The sequence below is a fragment of the Barbus barbus genome (assembly GCF_936440315.1).
Source record: "Barbus barbus genome assembly, chromosome: 28".
NCBI classification, from domain to species: domain Eukaryota; kingdom Metazoa; phylum Chordata; class Actinopteri; order Cypriniformes; family Cyprinidae; genus Barbus; species Barbus barbus.
In genome coordinates, this window is record NC_136756.1 from 1145376 (window position 1) to 1160553 (window position 15178).

Sequence of the window (15178 nt, forward strand, 5' to 3'; positions counted from 1 at the left end):
TCTGACATCCAACAATCCGAGTTCCTGGTGCCAACAGCTCTCCTGGATAGAATACGCTCGTAACTCCCTTCCAGTGGCGGCTTCAGGTATGTCCCCTTTTGAGTGCTCTGTGGGTTATAAACCGCCTCTGTTCCCATCACAGGAACCCGATGCTGCGGTTCCGTCCGCTCTGGCTTTCGTTCAGCGCTGCCGCCGCACCTGGGAGAAAGTCAGAAGGGTTTTGGTCCGAACCTCTGGACGAACCAAGGCAGCAGCCGATCGCCGCCGGTCCTCTCCTCCTACCTATGTGTGCGGTCAACGGGTATGGCTTTCTACCAAGGATCTGCCTCTCCGGGCGCCTTCTCGCAAGCTGGCACCCAGATTCATTGGGCCGTACCGAATCACCAATGTGGTTAATCTGGTGGCTATCAGGCTCAAGCTCCCTCCCGCACTTGGTCGGGTTCACCCTGTGTTTCATGTCTCTAGGGTTAAACCTGTGTTTTCTTCCCCCCTTAACCCTGCCGGCGATCGCCCCGCCCCCTCGTCTTGTGGATGGCTCCCCTATCTATACGGTTAGGAGATTACTAGACGAGCGGCGCCGCGGAAGAGGGTTTCAGTATCTCGTGGACTGGGAGGGTTATGGTCCAGAGGAGAGATGCTGGGTGCCGTCCCTGGACGTTTTGGACCGTTCGTTGATCGAGGACTTCCGTCGGCGACGAGGTAGGCCTCCTCCTGGGGCGCCTGGTGGCGCTCCTGGGAGGGGGGGTACTGTCGGGTCTTGGGTCTGATCACCTGTTCTTTGCTGTCTCTGTGTTCAGGTGTTGTGCACGTGGTATTAACCGTTATTTTTTCTACTCAAACCGGTTTCGGAACGGTAATAATACAGAGGAACGCAGGAATGGAAACGTTAAAATATCGATTCTGCTCGGAGTGAACCGATTGACATTTTTTTTCGTTTTCAAGCCCTGCTTTGTATAGAATAAAAGAAAAAGAAAAAGTTTTTTTCAAGACCATGTCGGCTAGGGGATTCGAAGCTGTCTAACATATATGCTTTTCTTGCTTTCTTTCAAAGTCAATAGTACTATCCGCTACCTTATCGCCACTGGGTATTTAGACTATTTAGTGTTTTTGGGGTAATGACAGTGTTTATTTGACATTTTACACATAGATTTCACCGGTCTCTCACGCTTGCCAACATCTGGCTACGGTTTTACGTATTTTCATCATAATGACTATTAGTGCGGACAACCGAGACATAACATGATATTGTCCTGCTCATTTCCTAATTTTCACAGTATGGGAACTTGTATAGTATATCACTAAAAATAAACAACCTTGGCAGTCTCTCACGATGCTGCGGCACAGATGTATGCACAGCATCTGGCGGGGCAGACATACAGACCTTGGGGCAAAAGCGACCAGATATTGTGTTACATATACTGGCTGTGTTTTGACTTTAAACAAGCGGAGTCCACAGTTTCAATAGTCTGGGGTAGTCTCCCCAAAAATAAACACTCAAAAACCCTGTCAGCCTGTCTGCTCAGCAACCCCCTTTCATTTCACCGTGTAAGGAGCAGCTCTCTGTGCTCTCAGTTATAATTCAGTTTAAACTATTTGCAAACCTTTAATTCGAGGCAAAGTGTTTTATCAGCAGGCCATGACAATGTAAGTCATTTTTATTTATTCTAATTCTGTCTGTGTGTGTGTGTGTGTATTGATTTACTACTCATTTATTGACTCCTTTAGTGGTGTTGTTATATTTGTACACATTTAAAATGCATTGAGTATGAACCAAATTGAACTTGAACTTGAGGGATATATAGATATGGTTTGATGCCTTAAAATTGCTTAATCTTTTACTTATTTTTGATATAATCCTTAAACCAATGCATCTTTTCTCAAATCTGTGTAGACTGGCCCCTGTGATGCAGCACTGCCTGATACCGATTTAAACAAATCTCATGTCCCATGCGGAGGGCCGCTGTTAATCAAAGTACTCTAGTTATATGTTACAAACACATGACATAACACATCTGGTGAACATTTAAGGACAATTTAAACAAGATCTTATTTCATTCAGAGGTTGCAGGTTAATTAAGGTACTCTAGGTATATGTTACAAACACATGACATAACACATCTGGTGAACATTAAAGTCCTGTTTAAACATTCTCTTATTTCATTCGGAGGTCACGGGTTAATTACTGTAAGGCAGAGAGATTACAACATATGTCACAACACATCTGGAGATCATTAAAAAGGTCATAAATTAATCATAAGGTCAAAGGTTAACCCCAAGGGACCATCCATCAAAAAAAAAAAAAAAAAGACAGACCGTGGCCCCCTAAATACTACTGATGTTTCTAGTTACCCTGGCTTAAATCTTGGCCATTTGTCTTCCTGTGTGAAACAAGTAGTGAAGAATTTGGGGGTCTATTTTGATAGTTCTCTGAAATTTGAGATAAAAACAGATTAGTACAATAGTCAAAACCAAGTTTTTTTTTCCATCTCATAGTCTTAGCTAAAGTGAAACCATTGCTTTCTTTGGACTTTGAAAGGGTCATTCATGCTTTTATTTCATTGAGAAATTAAATTACTGCTACTCCCTTTATATGGGTATTAATCAAGCGTCTCTTAATCGACTGCAAATGGTACAAAATGCTGCTGCTAGGCTTTTTACTGGTGTGCGTAAATGAGAGCCCATTACCCCAGTATTAATATATTTGCATTGGCTCCCAATTCGTTAAGGAATTGATTTTAAAGTCCTGCTGCTGGTTTTTAAAGCTCTGAATTTTAACTCCTGTATATCTGTCTGATTTATTATCTGCCCACAATCCTGGAAGGTCTCTTAAAATGGTCTCTTCTCTAATTAATTCATAGAAGAAACGTTTCTTTGAATGAACACATATCTTCATGTCATTGTGTATATTATTGCTGTTCTTATATATGCTCTTGTGTATTGTATATTGTTTTATGCATGCTTTGGATAGATCACTAGTTAACCCTCTGGGACCGGCTGTCTCGCCGGCGAGACAAGCTCATTTTTTTCTTATCAGTGCAAAAGACACAAAAAAAGTAGACACTTAACAGTTTCGATTGATGTATAACACTTATTTTTAGTGTACACTCACAATTACAACAAAACTTTTTTAGTTTTGGAAAAAAAAAGAAAACAAACAGGATGCGCTCTTTGTCTTCTCCATCTCCGCAAATTGCTTTTTGAAACACGTCACTAAAATGAACTGTAACTCAACACAGAAACATGGGAGTTGTATCTATAGAAAGCTTGAAGTGTCTGCTTTTAAAAGTCATGTCTTATCAACAACAAGCATTCTGTGATAAAGTAATCCATATGAAACCAACACGATGTTCAGTCTGTCCCTTCTAACTCATTATCTCTAATGTAATCCCGCCCCCTCGTGGCTCGCGCTGTTCATATGTAAATAACCACGTGAGCCACGCGCGCATGGAGACGCCCAACATAAACAAAGAGTGAGGAGTCATTCATCGCGGCTATACTGTTAGTTTCTGGAAGAAGACGCGCTGAGTAAAGGCTGGATTTCCCTCAAAATAAGAGCAAGAGTTCATCCAGAACAGAAGATCGATCTGATAAGCAAGTAATGTTTCTTTTTTTGCATTAGTTAATGTGTTATTGTGACATAAACTTGAACACGTTTACTTGGGTTTTTCCCAAACGACAACATGACGAATGCTACACATCTAAGAATGTTTAGACCATGTTTATTATTAATCCTCTGTTCAAAAATAGATTTTAATAAAGTGCTAAACAATAATAATTAGTTTCTCAGATATAAAATGATTTTTTTTGTTTACGATAGTACAACGTATGCGTGAGTCTATAAAACCTATATATATATATATATATATATATATATATAGATGCTCCTGATGCAAATGTTTTTTTGTTGTTGTTGTTTGTATTTTATTGAATCAGATACCTGAACCACAGATGAATCCTGATGACTTTCTTCAAACTGTTTTCCTCTGAGAGCGTTGTACCAACATCAGATGTTCAACTACACTGATATTCTAGAGTAAAACAAGCTCCTTGACTACTGATTTTTTATTTTTTTTCTTCTTGAATCCATTTTTAATGGTGCTTCATACAACATTATCCAGAGAAACAAGTGTTAATGATAAATCATTGAGGTACAACACGTTTCAGGACCTACTCTTTGTCAAAAACATACTCTAGATTTAATACTGTCACATGGAATTGATGTTAGTGGTGTTGAAATTCTGCAGCAAAGCGATGATATCTCAGATCATTATCTAGTCTTGTGTAAACTCCATATAGCTAAAGCTGTAAATTCTACTCCTTGTTACAAGTATGGTAGAACCATCACCTCTACCACAAAAGACTGCTTTGTAAGCAATCTTCCTGATTTATCTCAATTCCTCAGCATATCCAACAGCTCAGAACAACTTGATGATGTAACAGAAAATATAGACTCTCTCTCTTCTAGCACTTTAGAAACAGTTGCTCCTTTACACTTAAGGAAGATTAAGGAAAAGAGTCCAACACCGTGGTATAATGAGCACACTCGGGCCTTAAAGAGAGCAGCTTGAGAAAAATAAAATTACAGGTATTTCTTATTGCATGGCGGGAAACTACCCTATCCTACAGAAAAGCATTAAAAACTGCTAGATCTGATTACTTTTAGTGTCTTTTAGAAGAAAACAAACATAACCCCAGATATTTATTCAATACAGTCGCTAAAGTAATGAAAAATAAAGCATCAACAGGCGTTGACATTTCCAAACAGCACAGCTGTAATGAGTTTATGAACTACTTTACTTCCAAAATCAATACTAAGATAAAATTGTAACCGTGCAGCCGTCAGCTACAGTATCACATCAGATAGTGTGCTATAGATCCCCTGTGGAACAATTCCACTCATTCTCTTCTATTGGAAATGAAGAATTGTATAAACTTGTTAAATCGTCTAAACCAAAAACATGTATGTTAGACCCTGTTCCATCTAAACTACTAAAATAGGTAATTTCACAAGTCATAGATCCTCTTATGACTATTATAATCTGCCATTGTCATTAGGATATATCCCCAAAACCTTCAAACTGGCTGTCATTAAGCCTCTCATTAAAAAAACACAACTTGACCCCAAAGATCTAGTTAATTACAGACCGATCTCAAATCTCCCTTTTCTGTCAAAGATACTAGAAAAGGTAGTATCCTCACAATTATATTCCTTCTTAGAGAAAAATGGTATCTGTGAGGATTTCCAGTCAGGATTTAGACCGCATCATAGTACTGAGACTGCTCTCATTAGAGTTACAAATGACATGCTTCTATCATCTGATCATGGTTGTATCTCTCTGTTAGTGCTACTGGATCTTAGCGCTGCGTTTGACACTATCGACCACAACATTCTTTTGAATAGACTAGAACACTTTGTTGGCATTAGAGGAAGTGCCTTAGCATGGTTCAAATCTTACTTATCTGAACGCCATCAGTTCGTAGCAGTGAATGAAGAGGTATCATATCGATCACAAGTGCAGTATGGAGTACCTCAAGCATCAGAATCATCATAGAACACTGTCTAACACTTGGCTGAACGTCAAATGCAGAAATGTTAATGCATGCATTCATCACCTCAAGGTTAGACTATTCTAATGCTTTATTGGGTGGTTGTTCTGCAAGCTTGATCAACAAACTCCAGCTGGTTAAAAATGCAGCAGCTAGAGTTCATTCTAGAACCAAGAAGCACGACCACAATAGCCCGGTTCTGTCAACACTGCACTGGTTCCCTATCAAACATCATATAGATTTTAAAATCTTGCTAATTACTTATAAAGCCCTGAATGGTTTAACTCCTCAGTACTTGAGTGAGGTCTTATCGTATTATAGTCCTCCACGTCCCCTGTGATCTCAAAACTCTGGCAATTTGATAATACCTAGAATATCAAAATCAACTGCGGGCGGCAGATCCTTTTCCTATTTAACGACCAAACTCTGGAATAATCAACCTAACACTGTTCGGGAGGCAGACACACTCTGTCAGTTTAAATCTAAATGAAATACCCATCTCTCAAGACTTTTAAATACTGGATATGGTAGACTAGGGTTTTTGCTACAAAATAATGTGAAAATTATCCTGCCCATTCATTCAGTGACTTGAATATTGATATGGTTTGCACCTTGAGAGACAAAGACACTCCCCTAATGGGCCCATCAGTGTGGAAAGTGACTGTGAGGCAGGAAAGAAAGAATGTGAAGAGATTAAAATAGTGGGTTTTTTATGTTTGTATTTTATTCACAGCACAATATAATCAAAATATACACAATGAAGGTCAATGACACATTACTGAGCACACTGGTCTAAACACAAATAAAAAAATACAGTATTGAAACATGATCAGATCTTTATTCCTGGACATGTGTTTAAACAAATTAATTTTTAAGATTTGTAGACAAAGAAGGCAAAAGTTCTCCTAATTTAAAATTACCCCATGCTGACAATTTATAGTACACCATAAACACAAAATAGACATGTGAAAACAGTAAGTAAATCATGAAATAAGGTGATACAGATTATGAAATTCCAACTATCTACTGTTAGTTTATTTAAAATACTAAGAATCTAGAACAAATGATTTGACAAATTAAAGTAAAATAATCACTCAAATAATGCATGGATATGTATTATATGTAACACAAATATGAAGAAAAACTGTAATATATATATTGTATAAATGTTACGTATGTTAAGCTCTGCAAGTCAAAGCATATTGATCCACATGTAAATAAACTTTATTATGCCCAGCAAGGTATTATGTGAGAAACTGTAAAGAATCTTCAAATTAAAAACGTATTAGTGAATAAAAAGTATCTTCAAAGTATTAGTGAATAAAAATTTACAATTAGATGTTAAAATATATGTTGGCTTGACAAAGCCTTGTTATGTTGACTTGAGAAAGCTAAAATACTGATCTACTACTTAAACCTGTTATTAGGGTTGCTTGTAAAGCAGCAGTATTTCTTTATCTCACATGCTCATTCCACACCATTTGTCATAAGCACTGAGAACAATGTTGTTATTACATTTAAAGAAGTAATCAGGAACATGATGTTCACCTGTTGGGGGAAAAAATACTTTTTTGGGGTGCAAAAAGTCACATAGACTTTATATTGACAAGACATGTTAATCTCTCTGGATCAGAATGTCATAGAGACTTGGTCATTGGCTTATTTAATTCTGCCTAGCAAACATCCAAAAGATACTGACATACTAACTTTCTAGCCATGCCCTAGCAACCATCTAGAGCATCCTAACAACCAACCCCGTATATTTCCATTGAACAAAAGGATGGAAGAGATATCTTGAACATTATATCTAGCCATGCCCTAGCAACAATGTAGAGTACCGTAGCAACTATATAGCAACATGGACAAGTCATAACTCGGCACCAGAACATCATAGAGACATGGGGGTTGGCTCCATTGCAATCATCCATAACACTCTAGGACAGTGGTTCTCAAATTTAAAAATCATAATTTACATGTTATGTCACAATACAAAATAACCAGATTGAATATTATTGCAGATAATATTATAAATATAAGTATATTTAAATGTCACTGTGATGTCTGCAAGAAAAGCAAGATTTTTTTCCACTCATTGACTCAAGACTGGAAATCTCTCTCCCTCGCCAATGTCATCAAAAAAGTGAACTATCTCAGGGAGTACAGCCGGAAAGCGATGTAATACTTTTCCCTGACCATCTCACTTCACTCTGTAGGCACCGTCCAATAATACAACAAAAAGACAATGCATTAGCGGGTGTGCTTGTATGAAGTTGACCACTTTGACTACAGTGTCCATGACCTTCATGAGGTATCTATCAGGTCATTTACAGCATAGTTCTTGCTGATGCACAATACAGTCACGGCCTGGGACACTTTTAAACTAGCTCGCATTGCATTCAGTTCAGCAATCACATTTTTTTCTTCAAGACTAGTTATCTTAATACATACTTGAGAGCTCTCTTCTAAGATCCAGGCATACATAGCAGGTCTGTGCATGTCTGATAATAATATATGAAAACCAAAATTAATTTATGTCAAAAACATTATAAATTAATATAAAATTAACTGTAAAACTGGAAGTTATTTTTAAATTGTGGTCGCATCGTGGGCTGTATTTGGATTCGTGACTGGCTACGGGTTGAGAACCACTGCTCTAGAAACCGCCAAGGTTGGGAAGGCACATCTTCCTCAGTATGAGGTTGTTGTAAGGGTGGGTGTCTGGTTGGTGGTTCAACGTGAAGAACTGTGGCTCCCAGGGGCCCTGAGGCTCAGGCTTTGGGGGTTATGTGGGGGCCACTTCGACCTCCCTAACTCTGGAGTCTAGCTTGGTTCAGGAGGTATGCCTGGTCAAATTTGCACAAGAAAGTGGGTGCCATCTCAGGCTGGTCCCCGGGGCTTGGATTTTGAGGGTAGGAAATTTTCTAAAGTTTTCTAAGAAGGAAAATAATATTTAAATAGTAGAATAGTATGTTGACTTTGTTAAGTTAACATAATAATATTAAGTTATCATTCTATCCAAACAATTGTAAATATCTGACATATTATGTGATCCATATTAAACTCAACTGAATTTTTTAATTAATATTTTAGGAATGATCTGTGCACACAATAGTGTAATTCTGTTTTCTTAATTGTGTTACCTACCATTCAATCAGATTTAATCATTCATGAAGTGTTCATGAACTCAAGTTTGACTGAGTTGGTTTCTTTAGAATCCACATCAATTGCAGTGGCTTGCATTTCAGTGGAGCCAAATTTTATTTGTAAACTAACCTCACGGTTCATGTCCCTGTAACTCTCAGGCAAACCAACTATTAAAGAGCCTATTTGCTTCAACTTCTGCTCATCCACAAACCTGACATTTTGTCTCAGAGTGCTGTAAAATTTAAATGTCATTGATTTTTGCTGAGTGTCTGTTGGGAAAAATGTGAATGCTCGAAGTTCATCACAGAGGACTGACTCCTCCCTGCTAACAAGTTGTTTAAAGCAGACATCACAGAACACTTGTCCGAGGCTGTTCACAAATGTGCTCTTTCCCTTGTGAATGGATTCATTGAACTTCTCACATGTAGAAACCCCATATGTGAGAGAGCTGATGCGGGATTTTATCACTTCAGGCTTTTTGCCATATAAGACTGCTCCCTTTAAAATAACTTTCTGGGCTTCACTTGGGCAGAGAATTTTGTGTTTAGATCCAAACTGCTCTTTCAAAAAATCTCTCAAAATTTTACATTCAGCATAACCTCCAACTAAAAGTATATACTCAATGTTCAGCTCTTGAGTTTGACCTCAGAACATCTCTAACGCTTTCTGCAGTAGCCTTGATACTGTCATCAAAAAAGCTCCTCAGTAGCATCTTTTCAATTTTGATTTCTCCTCCTTCCCACTTTGCTCCCTCAGCACATACAAAGTAACTCTCTAGGTTTTGTTTTTTACTGGCAATTTCTTGCAATTTTAATGGACAAGTGAGCAGCACAGGTCCATCACACATTTTTAAGACAGAAAATTCATTCCTCATTTTTAGTGATTGAGCAGGGTGCTCTTGCTCAAATTCAACAAAGACTTCCTCAGAAAATATTTTCTTTAGAAAGGAGATGAACTTCCTGTCTACTGCCTCTCCACCCATCCCATTTCCCGATGCAGCATGCAGTTCCTTTAGGTTGCCTCCCTCTACCACCTCGTGCACTGTAATATCAATAGTGCCACCTGCAAATGCATAACAGTGTATGGATTCATTAGTCTTTGTTCATATTTTGTATGCATACGGGTGATTCACCAACAGATACCTAGCAAGTTAGGTAAAAATAGGTATAATTATAATGATCAAGTAGATGACAACATAATGTAACATGAAAAGTGCAGGATATCTTTTCGTTTCACCACATAGCTTCTGGTCATTATTTAGACAGTGCTTTTGAAGCTAAACATGTAAAATAGACCCTCAACTACATGTCCTGACATTTGCTTCTTACATGATACGTACATTATATAGTAAATCATCTTTAATAAGTAAGCTTCTACTATTCTGAAAATAATGTAATTATAAAATATCATTTATTTGTTAAGGGTGAATTCTGTTCACTGTACATATTGTGCAGGTACTATATAATACTGTACTATGAAAAGGGAAGAAAAAGGTTGTAACAGTGTACCTCCACAATCCACAACCATATACTGCGTTCCAGGATCATTTTCCAGTTTTTCTTCATTGGAGTATTCTACTATGAAGCCCTCACTTGGAAGTTGCTTACAGTGCACAGAGGCAGCTTCCGGCTCTAAGGCAATGATGAGTCTTTCAGGTTCAGTCTCTGTCACCAGTCCTGCCTATAAATAAATAAATAATATAGTTCTGTATAGTTCAGTTTTTTTCTCTTTCATTTATTTGTTTGTCTGATTTTTAACTTTATTAATAAAATAGTGTGTTGTTCAGTAGTATGTTCTTTTGTGTTTTGCTTTGGTATCGAGAATCTTAACAAACGTTTCACTGGTACTGGTATTGGCTACTGAAATTCTGGTACCATGACAGCGTGTGTACACATCTGCCCTATAATGATAAAGATTCACCCAGTGTGTTTTTTTTAATCTCGTTAAATCATTTCCCCTTTCTCAGATGAAGCCGATCTCAGATGCCTGTCTTTGTGACGTCACATAGACAGGCCCCTCCCACAATTGTTGATTGACACTGGTGTTTTACCTTAGACCCGCCCTGAGTGAGCTGTCATCAGTCCGCCATTGTTTCACCGCCAGAGCAGATGTTGACAACAATGACTCCTAAGCGATTGAAGTGTTTAGTTGTTGGATGTAATAATGAACATAGCAGTCGTCATTTACTCCCGACATCTGAGCCGCTGAAGATGCAGTGGATTACGTTTGTTTGTGAAGGGAATGCGCCCCCGATCTACCTAAATATTATTAGTGAGTGCAAGGTTTTTTAATGAATCTTAGCAATCGCCTTTCCTAATAATGTCCTAATTAGCAAGTTTCACGATGAATGCGGCTAAAGTTTACCATCTCTCAGAGAGCAGCTCGGAAGAGGTCAGCAGAGCTCATTATCATTTAAAGCAGCATGCAAGAACACAGCTTCCGTTAGACAGAGCGGTTTGACAGGGTTTTTGACGGTGTTGTTTTACGCTACCATTGAAAAATTTTAACCAAACTAAAAAAATCTACCCATGTTTTCACACTCACAGAATCACCACTAAAAAATAATTTGCCCAGAGCTTGTTCTTTCATAGCTCATGGGAGCTTAATGGTGTTCTCTGTTTCAATTAACTGCAATCTTTGTATCAGGTGTTTCTCTTTAAACTTCTTAGGAGAAATTAAAACAAATAGTGATAGTGTAGAGCTATACTATTAATGTGGAGGGTACAGATCTTATAATTTAGTCTTGGAAGAGACTGATGAGAAACGTTTGAGTTCATATTGATATTTAAGTCTTCTGATTGCAGAATCTGAGCAGTGTGACATCGTCAAGATCTCTTCTAAAGCTGAACTTGAACACTTGAACACACTGCACAGACTACAGCCGACTGCAAACTAACACATGCGTTCTGCACCTGTGTGAGAGGAATGAGCTGTCTATATCATTAGCTATCAATAGTATATATACGTCATTTAAAATGAGAAACTGAAACAAGGATAAACGAGATATACACAGATATATGAAACGTAATCAGCATGCTTACCATTTTGAATCTCAGTTATGTCAATAACTTTCTTCATTTTAATCGGCTCACGTTGTTATGAAAATATTGGATTGCTTGGGTAAAATCATGTACCATTAGAACAGCCTTCTGTCTGTGTCGCCTTCATTTATTTACTCGTTTTCATCACTTTTGCTTTAATTCTTGAGCACGGACTCGTTCGCTAAACTGAGCATCCAATCAGAGTTCTCACTCGCGCCGATGACACCGACACGGATTCAAATCGGGAAAAACTGCCGCCGACGTGTGGAACATGCCAAACAAACTAGCCTGACAGATGATAGCTGATGGCCCGATATTGGCCAAAGGCTGACCGTCGTTAGTGTGTCCCGGGCTTAAAACTCTAAAGGAGATGCATTGATTTTACCAGTGTGTTTTGCTCTGGAGAAAAAAATAAAATAAAATAAAAGGAAAAGCCAGAAACTTTAACTAAAGACTGCATCTGCTCTCCCATTCTTAATATTGCTGTTCATGAGGAAAAACATACTGATATAATCAAAATCTCTCATATCAATTTTCATTGTTATGGGAATGTCAGACTCAGATGGTGTGCCTCACCAATTTAAGCTCACCTCAATAGCAGATTCTCTCATAAACTGTTTGGCTGCTGGACTCCAAATAGCAGGAATAGTCAACACCCAAGTAACATCAGATGCAGTGAACTTCCTTCCACTTGTGTTAGCTGCAATACTGTCCAATACGTGGTTCTTAAGGTACCTTAGACTCTCTGAGAAAACTTTCAATGCTTTCATTTGTGCTCCATTTTTAGCAGTTAACATCAATTCCCTGTGAATTTCCTTTAAAGACAAAGAGAACAAATTATGTTCATATATGAAACATATTTCCCGGTGAAAGTAATTATTAATTACACAAACATATTTCACAATAAAAGGATTATTGCCAATAATAAAAGTGTATATAATGTACAAAGAAAATACAATTACTTACTTTGCCGTAGAGTTCCATTTTGAAGTTTTCAAACAAATAAAGTCTCTGTGCCTCATCTCTTGGAGTAGTCAGAGTGTATGTCTGTAGGGCTTCATAACCAAAATGCATAAAGGTCTGATTTTCATCAAACAAAATGCAAGTGGGGGTTTTAGGGGTTCTGTGTCCAGCCACTGAAATCCAGGAAGACACCAAGATTTGATCTTGCTGTTGTTTTGTATTAAGGCTGAATGCATATCCACTGGATGATGTGCCAAAATCTATAGCAATGAAAAGAACTGAGTCTGCCATTGTACTTTCGGGTTTGTCAAAACCTGTGCAAATCTGTACTCTTCAGTTATGTGCAGATTCCACTCATTCTCTCTGATTTATAGGCAATGAATTTACTTTCACTTTTGTTGATCCACCCATTTACACAAACAAATTTAACCTCTTAATGGAAATATGAATAGGAAGGCAAACCTTATGTTCAAACATTAGAGCAGTGCTAATCAATTAACCTCATTTGAGGGCCAGATTGTCACATTGAAAATTTGAGGTGGGCCAAGGGGGTTGGAGGTTTGTCTCTATCTCTTTATGTGAGGCCTATGCAATTAAAGACGGAAACTGCTAATAATGATATTATTATTGCATTTCACCAGTAAGACATATGACATATTTTCTCTAATTGAAATACATAATTTGCTGTAAAATGTACTAATATTATCAAAAGTAACATCTAAAAAAAGTAAACACCTATTATTTATTTGGTTAAATTAAAATATTCTGACAGTGTAACTGAGTTTGTAACCACAGGTAAAACCACACGTATCCTCACTAACATGGTTAACATTAGAGCAAATGGCTCTGTAAAGTTGCACGTTTCAATGACAAGCCATATTTGAGGTTGAGGAATGATAGGTGAATGTTATGATTTCCTGCCCGATATAATGTAATTACCTCAAGGACCAGCTGTTAACGCTCTGTCTGTCCCTGACACTGCATTTGTTTTGTTTTGTTTTTTTCTGCGATGAACTGACTAATAAAACTCAGTTGACTAAGCTTGTTTACTCTTGTTGTTGTAGTCATCCAGAGGTTAACTAACCCTCTGGGGCCTGAGGTGATTTTGGGGCCCTTGAGATGTTTTGACATGCCCTGATATTTGTGCTTATTTCAGCTACTTATAACATACTATTGACCAACATGTTTTTTTTAGTATTCAGCACAAACTGTGCTACAATAATATGTGACCAAGATGGATGTACATGTTTGCATTTGTTAGAAATAAAATATTATGCGTGGTTAGTAAGTTTTGGGGGAAAAATGTAGCTGAAATAAGGCCATAAAAGCCACACTAAATCGTCCTGAATAAGACTTTTGAGTAATCAGTCTTGTAGGCTAGAATATTTACTTCACAATTATGTGAAAATCATTCTGCCTAATCATGCACAGAAAACAATATATTGATTTAAATTTTTAAAGACATGTTTTGTGATTGAAAGTCTATATGCGAGGGAGTGGTAATGGCCTTGAATATTAAGTGGTTCTCACCTGAGAGACAAAGAGATAATGGGCCATCAGTGTGACTGTGACTGAGGCAGGTAAGACAGAGTGTGAGGAGATTGAAAAAAAGTTTTTTTTATTTTTTATTATTTGTATTTTATTTACAACACAGTATAATCACAACATAGATAATGAAGGTCAAAGACACATTATTGTGCACACTGATCTAACCACAGAGATGTGAACAGACTTTAACTCGTTCCTGCAACAGATTCTGTTCAACAAGTAAATTATACGGTTTGCGCCGTTCATATGTAAATATCCACGTGAGAAGCGTGCACATGTAAATGCCCAACGCAAATAAATAGCGAGGAGATCGTTCATCGCGGCTACTGTTCGTTTCTGGAAAGCAGAATTTACCTCAAAAGAAGAACAATATTTCATCCAGTAGAGAAGATCGATCTGATGAGTAAGTAATGTATCTTTTTTGCATTAGTTAACGTGTTATTGTGACATAAACTTGAACACGTTACTAGTTGGGATTGTTCCCAAACTGCAACATGATGAATGCTACGCATCTAAGAATGTTTAGACCATGTTGATTATTAATACTCTAATAATCACAAATAGATTTTAATAGCCCCGAGACCTTGCTAACCACGCATACTATTTTATTTCTAAAAAATGCAAACATGTACATCCATCTTGGTCACATATTATTGTAGCACAGTTTGTGCTGAATACTAAAAAAAACATGTTGGTCAATAGTATGGTATAAGTAGCTGACATTAGCACAAATATCAGGGCATGTCAACACGTCTCAAGGGCCCCAAAATCACCTCAGACCCCAGAGGGTTAAAAACACTGTGACACTTTAGTTCAGTTTTTTTATTGTGAACTTTTATTACGTATGTTTTGGATTTTAATTATTTTGTGATATCTAAATTCTAAATCGGATCTTATTCAATTCTTCATTATTTGGAGGGCTTTCATTCATTATA

The 15178-nt window shown here is 37.6% G+C and overlaps 1 protein-coding gene across 1 annotated transcript; it reads right to left on the minus strand.

Annotated features, from left to right (window-relative positions):
• Positions 1 to 552: 552 nt before the first annotated feature.
• Positions 553 to 12986, minus strand: LOC306848274 (heat shock 70 kDa protein 12A-like; the record flags this gene model as incomplete). The annotated part of the gene is made up of 5 exons (XM_079382730.1): positions 553 to 787; positions 9594 to 9753; positions 10200 to 10371; positions 12323 to 12547; positions 12699 to 12986. 5 exons carry the CDS (start codon positions 12984 to 12986, stop codon positions 553 to 555), a joined length of 1080 nt encoding a protein of 359 aa, XP_079238856.1.
• Between the last annotated feature and the right edge of the window lie 2192 nt (positions 12987 to 15178).